Consider the following 8,779-nt stretch of genomic DNA (forward strand, 5'->3'; position numbering starts at 1 on the left):
CTGGTCAACCCTCAGGGTTGGGAGTTGAGAGCTGGAGGGACCTGGCTCCCAAGGGCTGAGGAGCCCACACCATCCCTCGGCTGCCAGCCCTGGCACCTGGTAGGTGTGACAGAGAAATAAACAATCTTGCTCAAGCCTTGGCTCCTTGAGTCTCAGTGGTTTGTGCCAAACCAAACTCAGGATACACAGGCCCGTGATTTGGGGATGGGGACGGGGGAGGGATTTCCCCTGGAGGTGAAAGTCCTCAGTCCTGCCCTCTAGCTGGCCCACTCGGCTCCAGATGTCCGTTGGGGGCGTGGAGAGAGGTACTTGGGACAAAGAGGAAGTGGGCAGAAGAGGAAGCAACAGGCGGTGGGGAGGAGACAGGTGGGCAGGAGGAGAGGCAGCCACTGAGCCCGCCCGCGAGCGCGAGCAGGGGACCTGCAGTCTGCGGCGGAGCCACGATGAGCACCAGGGCAGGACCCCCAGAGGTGAGTGCCAGTGGGCCAAAGGCCTGGAGAAGGGGGCTCCGGTCCACTGCCCCGTGGCCCTCGGCTGCCAGCAGCCCTGGGCCTAGAGGGTCACCAAGCCTCCAGCTGGGCCTGCAGACCACCTATTCCTCCCCCAGTTTGTGCAGCCAGGACACCAGGGCCTCAGGGTCTCCCAGCGAGTTGACAGCAGGCCCTCTGCCCTGGCCTGGGCCACGCAGCTGCGCCCCACACCCCACAGGGCAGGATGTCCCACCCCTTCAGCCGTGACCCCCGATGCCTGCAGGGTCCCACGGCTGCCCACCATGGGGCTGGGGAAGCTCAGAGCTGTCCCATGGGGGCCTCCCACCCTGTCACAGCCCTGAGATGCCAGCGCTAATGGGTCATCCTCTCCCGACAGCTGGCTTCACCTCAGGGACGCACAGGGTCCCCAGGGCTGCAGCTGCCGAGAGTCCCTTGGGTGGCTGGCACCCCAGGCCCATGCAGCTCCCAAAGGCCAAGTGGAAGAGATGCCCTCTGGGGATGGGTGGCCTGGCAGGTGCCTTAGACGGGCTCTGCGTTCCAGGTGGGGGCAGCGGGGGCAAGGCTGCTGCGCTCCAGTCTTCCTGTCTGCCTGGGGCCCTGGGCTGTGCTGCCAGGACCCCACCCAGGCCCGCACATCCGCTGCCTCTCCTGAGAGTTAATGAAGGGGCCTGGGGAGCCTGTTCACGATGAAGGCCTGATGCGGCACCCCGTCCTCCCTGAGGCAGGGAGGGGCGTGGCAGGCCCCTGAGCTCCCCTCTGTGAGGTGGGGGTGGGGAAGCACCCTGACCCCCGCTACGGGGGCTCCCCGACAGGGAGTGGGTGCTGGCCTCCAGGCCCTGCCTGAGTCTCCCTTTCTCACTCAGTTTCCGGGGCCCCCAGCACCCTGTAGTGGTCCTAGCTCAGGGCAGACGCAGCCCCAGGCTCAGCTCCTGTGGCCGCCTCTTCCCTACACTGAGGCAGGACAGGGTGTCTGGGAGGACAGTCCTTCAGAGCCCGCGAGGCCAGCTGCACTCACAGGCCTGCAGCACGACCCCAGCCCCAGGCCCAGGCTGCAGGGCCGCTTCCCCACCGAGGCCTGGAGGGAACAGTTGGCTGCCCGGGCGACCTGGTCACCGGGCATGGGCCCCTCGCTGCAAGCCAGGGAGGACACCCTAAGCGCGGGAGCGCCCTGCTCGTGGTGGCGTTTGAGGCTGCCCTGGGAAAGGGCCCAACTCCAGCCCGGGCCTCAGCCTGGCTTCCAGCTCCTTGTGGAGGTGACCACTCCGAGGGGACAGGACGGATCTTCTGTCCCCAGCTGGCTGTCCCCAGAGTCCTGCTGGAGAGGGAGAGCCCCAGCCAGCGCTGCAGGGTCCCCACTCAGCCCCCAGCCCCCTGAACAGCAGCGCTTTCTCTGTGCTGGGTCTTTGCTGCTGGCCGGCTCCCAGGAGGGGCTGCCTGGCGGCCGGGCCGGGGACCCAGCCCCGGGAAGGGAAGCAGCTGTTTACAGGCCCGAGTTGAGAGGGCCGGGCTCGAAAGCAGAAATGGTATCAGACACACTGAAGTTGTGGTTGAAACAAGGAACTGAGATTCAGACACCCACACTCCCACCAAGAGGGAGACTGAAAGGGAGAACAGCGGGTCCCGCGTGTCCTGGGCACCGGCCGGGAGGCGCACACACGCGCACACGTGCTGGTGACAGGCCAGGGCTCACCATCCTCAGGTCCACCACCTGCAGGCCGGGCAGGGTGAGGGGCTGATCTTGGGCAGGAGTGGGTGGCCTCTGGGGGTTTGAGTGGGTGTCTGCAGAGGTTCCCATAAAGTGGCGTCCCCAGTGCCCAGCTGCCCAGGCTGGAGCTGCGGGTGATGCCGGGGTGACCCGTGCAGGTGCTGAGGCCTCTGCAGAGCGCACCGCTGGCCCCTGAGTGGCCTGGCTCCACGCCACCCCACAGCCCGTGGGACAGGGAGGCTGGCATGGTAGGATTGGGGTCCCCAGGGGCAAAGACAGAACCAGGCATGGGGGAACAGGGGCTCCTAGGTCAGTGGACTTCCAGCACCAGCCACATCTCTCTGTCTCAGGGGACCTGGGAAGACAGCCAGTTACCTGTGGCCACAAGGTGGCCCCCAGGTCTCCCATTGCCCCAACTCCTCAGCGCCATCCTTTCCTACCCCAGTACCCCCCAGCCGCAGACTGCCCTCCCTGGGGGCGGGGACAGTCTGTCTCAGCACTGGAGGGGCTGTCAGGCCCACCAGGAGCAGAGCTTGGCCATGCAATCTGGGGACCCTGTGGTGACGCCTTCTCCAGTTGCAGGTTCTGGGGTTGCTGGCCATGCTGGGACTGGGCACTGTGACGCTCACCTACCTCCTGTGGCAACTGCCCCTTCTTTCCACCGGGGGCCGAGCACACCCCCAGGGAGGACCTGCCGGGTCCTGGGGCCTTGGCTCCAGCCTGGCCTGGGAGCCCCTGGGAGGGGAGCCCCAGCAGCAGCCGCAGAAGGACTCCTGCCGGTGAGCGAGCCTGTGGGGTCGTAGGGCGATGGGTGGGTTTCAGCTCCGGGTTGCTGCCTGCCTCCCTGCCGTTGGAGCACCCCAGTGGGTGAGCATTGCCCTCTGCCACCTCCTCTTGGGAGATGCAGGTTCTGGGGAGGGCAGGCAGCGAGGCTGGGGGAGCTGGGGGGAGTAGGGGCTGGAGCTGGTGCAGGAGACCAGATGACTTGGGGTGCTCTTTGCAGCAAACACAGGCTGCCACCTAGGGACTCTGATGAGGTGGGGAACTCTGGTCCCACCCAGCCAATGCATGGCACAGTCACAGCCCTCCCACCCGGGGGTGGTATCACAGCTCCCCCCGCCCCACCTCTGCCGGTCCTGCCCTGCTCTGGCATCCTGGAATCCCAGAACCTCCCCAGGGAAGAACCGGCTGTGTGCACATCCTGATGGAGACAGTGCTCCCCTCCCCTGGCCCAGCCCTTCCCTCTGGGTCAGCTCCGGTGTCTCCCAGGGTATCCGCACCTGCAGGAGCCCAGACCCAGCGGCTGTGCTGAGCTCCGGGAGCGGCAGCTCGGGGTGGGGGTGGGGGACAGGGCCCGGGCTCTGATTGCTCTGCTCTCACGCACTCCCTGGGAGTCACCGCCCCTCAGGCCTGCCCTGCCTGGTCTGGTCCGCTGCCCTCTCCCTGCACCCTGGCCTGGGATCAGCCACGGGCCACGGGCCACGCTGGCAGCAGCCCCGCCTACTTGGCCGACTGGGGTGGAGCAGGTGACCGAGGCAGGCAGGTGGCTCCTGCATCACACTTGGCCCCGCTCCCTCCGCAGCCTCAACCTCGTGGAAAGCATCCCCCAGGACCTCCCGTCTCTAACAGGCAGCCCGTCGGCCCAGCCCCTGGCCCAGGCCTGGCTGCAGCTGCTGGATGCCGCCCAGGAGAGCATCCACGTGGCCTCCTTCTACTGGTCTCTCACGGGCCCCGACATTGGGGTCAACGACTCGTCTTCCCAGCTGGTGCGCCCCGCCCCCGCCCCCGCCCCTGAGGCACACAGCAAGTCCAGCGGGCAGCACGTCTGTCTGACCGAGCCGTGGGCGTCAGGGGTGGCCTCCTAGGCGGGGGTCTGGGTCCTTCCTAGTGTTGGGGGTGATGGGCTAGGGGTGGCCTCGCACAGCTGGCCTGCTCTCGCAGGGAGAGGCCCTTCTACAGAAGCTGGAGCAGCTGCTAGACAGGAACGTTTCCTTGGCTGTGGCCACCAGCAGCCCGACGCTGGCCAGGAAGTCCACCGACCTGCAGGTCCTGGCAGCCCGAGGTGGGTGCCTGCCATCCTGGGCCCTGGGCCCTGGGGCTGAGCCCAGGTGACTTGCTTGTGCCCTGGGAAAATGGAGAGCAATGTGGCTGCCGGGGGGGGGGGCGGGGGGAGGCCGGGAAAGGCTTCCTGTGCCTCCCTGGGACCCCAGCGCTGGTTCCAAGGAGCCGGACGTGTTACTTTCCACTGGGCAGAGCACAGGGTGATGTCTGGGCCCTGCTGAGCCCAGCTGCCTCGCCCTGTGCGTGGGTGGAGGCTCGGCCAGGAGCGAGAGGCAGCAGGGGCCATCCTCCCAGAGCTGGGCTGCCTGGGGGGACCCTGGGACGGTCAATGCCTCTGTTCTCCCACCTGGAATATGGGGCCGATGACAGCAGCGACTTAGTAAGGCTGCTGTAAGCAGAAATAAATCAACCCAACAGTAAAGAGATGAGCATCGGACGCAGCACGAGGTCAGTTCACCCCATGGCCCTGAACTCTTGGCCAGGTGCCCAGGTGCGACGCGTGCCCCTGGGGAGGCTGACCGGTGGCGTTTTGCACTCCAAGTTCTGGGTGGTGGATGGGCGGCATGTCTACGTGGGCAGTGCCAACATGGACTGGCGGTCCCTGACGCAGGTGAGTCCCAGGGCCCCAGAGGGAGACCCACCCAGAGCTTGTCCTGTCCTGTGCCCCTGGGGCTCTGCCTGCTGTCCCCACGTGGGCAGTCACCCAACAGAACCTGGGTGACGTAGCCATGCCATTTAACCCCATGGAAAGATGTTCAAGTCACCTTATGCAGGGACCCATGCAGACAAAGCAGGATCCCTTTTAGGAAAAGCAATGCTTTAAGCACGTGTTAAAAATGGTGATGGCGGGTGTCACTTGGCCACGAAGAATGAGCATTTTCCTTTCTTCTTTGTGCATGTATGTGTTCTCTCTTGTTTTGTTCGGCAATGAACACATATGGCCTTGACCGTTGGGACACAATGCTCAAGACAACTAGGGGCCCACTGGGCACCCCACCCCTCAGCGCCCCCAGCACCCAGTCCACTGCGGGCTCCTGCAGGGGGCGCCGCTGCAGACTGGCCGCCAGTCGGGGGACTGCACCTGCCCAGCATCTTGGCCTGGGTGCTCCCGGCCCGGCCCCCTTCCACAGCCACTGCCCTGGCCCTGCAGGTGAAGGAGCTCGGCACCATCATCTACAACTGCAGCCGCCTGGCCCAGGACCTGGAGAAGACCTTCCAGACCTACTGGGTGCTGGGGGCGCCAGAGGCAGTCCTCCCCAAACCCTGGCCTCGGAACTTCTCATCCCACATCAACCGCTTCCAGCCCCTCCGGGACCACTTTGATGGGGTGCCCACCACGGCCTACTTCTCAGTAAGGGCAGTTGAGGAGGCCTGTGGGAGGCCCTCCTGCCCTGAAGACACCAGGGCATCTCCTAGGTTCTCAGGGCGATGGCTCGGGGACACCGTGGACAGGGCTGTGGTCTCAGGTCGAGGGGCCAGCTGGCATCGGCAGCCCCAGGGCTGTGCTAGGATGCCGGCACCGCTCCAGGAGAGGACACTGTCATCACCACCCACAGGAGACAGGAGGCCCGGGTAGTGGGGCGTCCGGTGGCCCTGGGGGTCTCTGAGCATGCTGTTGGGTGGGGCCTAGGGGCTCCGACTGGAGACTAGGGAGGGTGAGAGGAGGACCAGTTCATCAAGCCAGTCTGTTCCTCTGCAGGGGAGGGAGGGAGCTGGGGGGCGAGCTGGTCATGCCCACAGGCAATGCCCCTCCCGCGGGGTACCCTGGTGCTGGTCTACAGCGGGCACCCAGAGTCAGAACCAGGATGCTTCTCAGAGGGGGCTGGGCAAGCACGGGAGCTTCCTGTGGGGTCAGGCTGCCAGGGGCACTCCTGAGGCCCCTGTTTAGAGCCTCCTTCTCTCCCCACCCCGGGCAGTGTGCCCCTTGTCTTCCTCCTGGCTCCTAGTGCCGGAGGGTGACGCATGATGGGGAAGAGCCCATCCAAGAATGCAGCAGGTTGGAATAGGGCCAGCGGTGCCCCAGAGACTTCTCTGCCCACGCAGGCGTCACCGCCCGCGCTCTGCCCCTCCGGCCGCACCCGGGACCTGGATGCGTTGCTGGAGGTGATGGGGGGCGCCCGGGAGTTCATCTATGCCTCGGTGATGGAGTATTTCCCCACAACTCGCTTCCGCCACCCCACCAGGTGGGTCAGGCAGAAGCCAGGTGGCGTTGGAGGGGGAAGACTGGCTCTGCGGATGGGCAGCTCCAGGCCTGTCTCCTCTCCTGCCAGGACCCCTGCCCGCCCAGGGCTCACAGGCAGGGCCCCGTTGGCCTGAGACCCCTATGCCTCCCCTTCCTGCCCCTCCCCAGGTACTGGCCGGTGCTGGACACAGCGCTGCGGGCGGCGGCCATCGGCAGGCATGTGCGGGTGCGCCTGCTGGTCAGTTGCTGGCTCAACACGGACCCCAGCATGTTCCCCTACCTGCGGTCCCTGCAGGCCCTCCGCAGCCCCGCGGCCAACGTCTCCGTGGACGTGGTGAGGACCTGCTCCCTGGCGGGACCGGGAAGCAGCCTCCCTGTCCCTGACACACCCTCTCTGCTCCCCAAGAAAGTCTTCATCGTGCCAGTGGGGAACCACTCCAACATCCCGTTCAGCAGGGTGAACCACAGCAAATTCATGGTCACAGAGAAGACGGCCTACATCGGTGAGCAGGGGGCTCAGAACCCCTGAGTCCTTGGGGATGCCAACGGAGGGGACAGCACACAGAGAGGCCACACAAGCCCACGAAGGGGGCCGTGTCCCCACAGCAGTGACCAGGCCAGGCTGCTGAAGGGGTCAAGTCCTCTCCATGGGAGGCAGCAGCCCAGCTGTCACCTGTCCCTGCAGGGCAGGGGGACATCTCCAGCACTGAGTCCCAGGGGGCTGAGTTGGCAGGGTGATGCGGGGGGAGTGCCCACAGAAGAGCTGGCTGGCCACCCTGCATCGGAGGGGCTGCATGGCTGCAGCTGGACGACAGCAGGGCAGCTGGTGTGCCCACCTGTCTCCAGAGCAGCAGCCAGTGCCACGGGACTGGGCTGGGCGGGACGGGGCAGCAGAGAAGCCCAGGAAGGCTCCGTCACCCAGCCTCTCTCTCCCGCCCACCCACCTGCAGGCACATCCAACTGGTCAGAAGATTATTTTAGCAGCACCTCGGGTGTGGGCCTGGTGGTCACCCAGAGGGCCTCGGGCGCCCAGCCGGGGGTGACCACTGTGCAGAAGCAGCTGCGGCAACTGTTTGAGCGAGACTGGAGCTCCCCTTACGCTGTCGGCCTGGATGGACAAGCCCAGGGTCAGGACTGTGTTTGGCAGGGCTGAGGTCCAGCCCTTCCTGGCGGGGGGGTGGGGCCTGCTCCCCAGCCGGCCTCCCTGCGCGGCTCCCAGTCTGGACTCCAAGCAGCTCCACCCACACAAGCCCTGATGGGGGGCAGGACTGCCCAGCGCGGGGCAGGTGCAGACCATTTGCTCTCCCTCTGCTCTCCAAATCCAGCCCCTCTTAAACCTCCACCTCTTCTGGGGGGTCCTCCAGAATGTCCCTCCCTGACTCCCATAGAGCCACAATCCATGCCCACAAGTGGGACCTTAAGAAAATACGTGAGCCTTCTTGTCTCTCCATGTGAGTCCTGCGTGGGGCCCCGCCCCCTCCACAGCCCGAGGCTGGAGTTCAGCCCACCCACCCGTGAGGGACCTGCATCCACGTGGTCATATTGAGGCTGGGCCAGGCACGTGCCATGGGAGCTCCTGACTCACCAGTGCCCAGTCTGGGCCCACAGGAACCCAGGGACCAGTAAGGGGTGGGTGCACAGGAGAGGGGACCCAGGCCTGTAGGGGCAGGGCTGCTGCGGCACTCAGGCCTGGCGCGGAAGGGGCCGGGGCTATGTGGGTGGAGTCACGAGGACCTGGGTTTGAGCTGGGGCAGGGTGATGAGAACTGGGGGGATGAGAACTCAGATGCAGCCCCATTGGCACTCACCGACCCCTGGTCACCACCTGCCACCGCCCTGCAGAGGCAGGGGCTGAGTCCTGGTCTGACGTCTCTGTTTGGTTCCGGCCCTCCTGCCGGTAGTGCCGGCTCAGAAGCCTGTCTCAGCCCCCTGCCCCCCACCTCCTGGTTTCGGACCTTGGCGCAGAGCCCACTTGCCATGGGACGAGGCCCCCAAGGCCACCCTAGGCTAGAGCTGGGGGCTGGCTCAGGGTCTGAGAGGCCCTGGCCACTGAGGGAGCTGAGTGAGTGGATACCATGCCCATCCTGGGCCACCATGTCCCTGCTCCCAAGTCCTCTCGGCCTCAGAGAGGAAGTTCCTCAAACCTGGCCTGGCTCCGTCCCAGGCCCCCAGGGATCTGGAGGGGGTGCCGTGGGTCCACACAGGCCTGGGAACTGGCCTGTGTGGGGGCTGCAGCCCACCCCCAGCCACACGTCACAGGACTGCACCCCAGGAGCAGCACCTGGACCCACCCTGCTCCCCAGGCCAGCCAGTCACTGTCCAGGAGGGCACTGTGAGGCAG

At 66.0% G+C, this 8,779-nt stretch overlaps 1 protein-coding gene across 4 annotated transcripts; it reads left to right on the plus strand.

Moving 5' to 3' along the window:
- Positions 1–290: 290 nt before the first annotated feature.
- PLD4 (phospholipase D family member 4) lies at positions 291–7,877 on the plus strand. Of its 4 annotated transcripts, none has more exons than XM_032482831.1 (10): positions 292–470; positions 2,773–2,975; positions 3,779–3,962; positions 4,138–4,258; positions 4,740–4,867; positions 5,408–5,608; positions 6,301–6,440; positions 6,608–6,773; positions 6,850–6,942; positions 7,390–7,527. In XM_032482831.1, exons 1-9 carry the CDS (start codon positions 444–446, stop codon positions 6,898–6,900), a joined length of 1,221 nt encoding a protein of 406 aa, XP_032338722.1. In that variant the 5' UTR covers positions 292–443; the 3' UTR covers positions 6,901–6,942; positions 7,390–7,527. The 4 variants fall into 4 exon arrangements, with proteins under 4 accessions (XP_032338720.1, XP_032338722.1, XP_032338719.1 ...); XM_032482830.1 differs by having other exon boundaries at positions 294–470; positions 6,846–6,942; positions 7,390–7,877; XM_032482829.1 differs by having other exon boundaries at positions 291–470; positions 2,779–2,975; positions 6,608–6,942; positions 7,390–7,877.
- Positions 7,878–8,779: the final 902 nt, after the last annotated feature.

The sequence above is a fragment of the Camelus ferus genome, chromosome 6 (assembly GCF_009834535.1).
Source record: "Camelus ferus isolate YT-003-E chromosome 6, BCGSAC_Cfer_1.0, whole genome shotgun sequence".
Lineage (NCBI taxonomy): Eukaryota > Metazoa > Chordata > Mammalia > Artiodactyla > Camelidae > Camelus > Camelus ferus.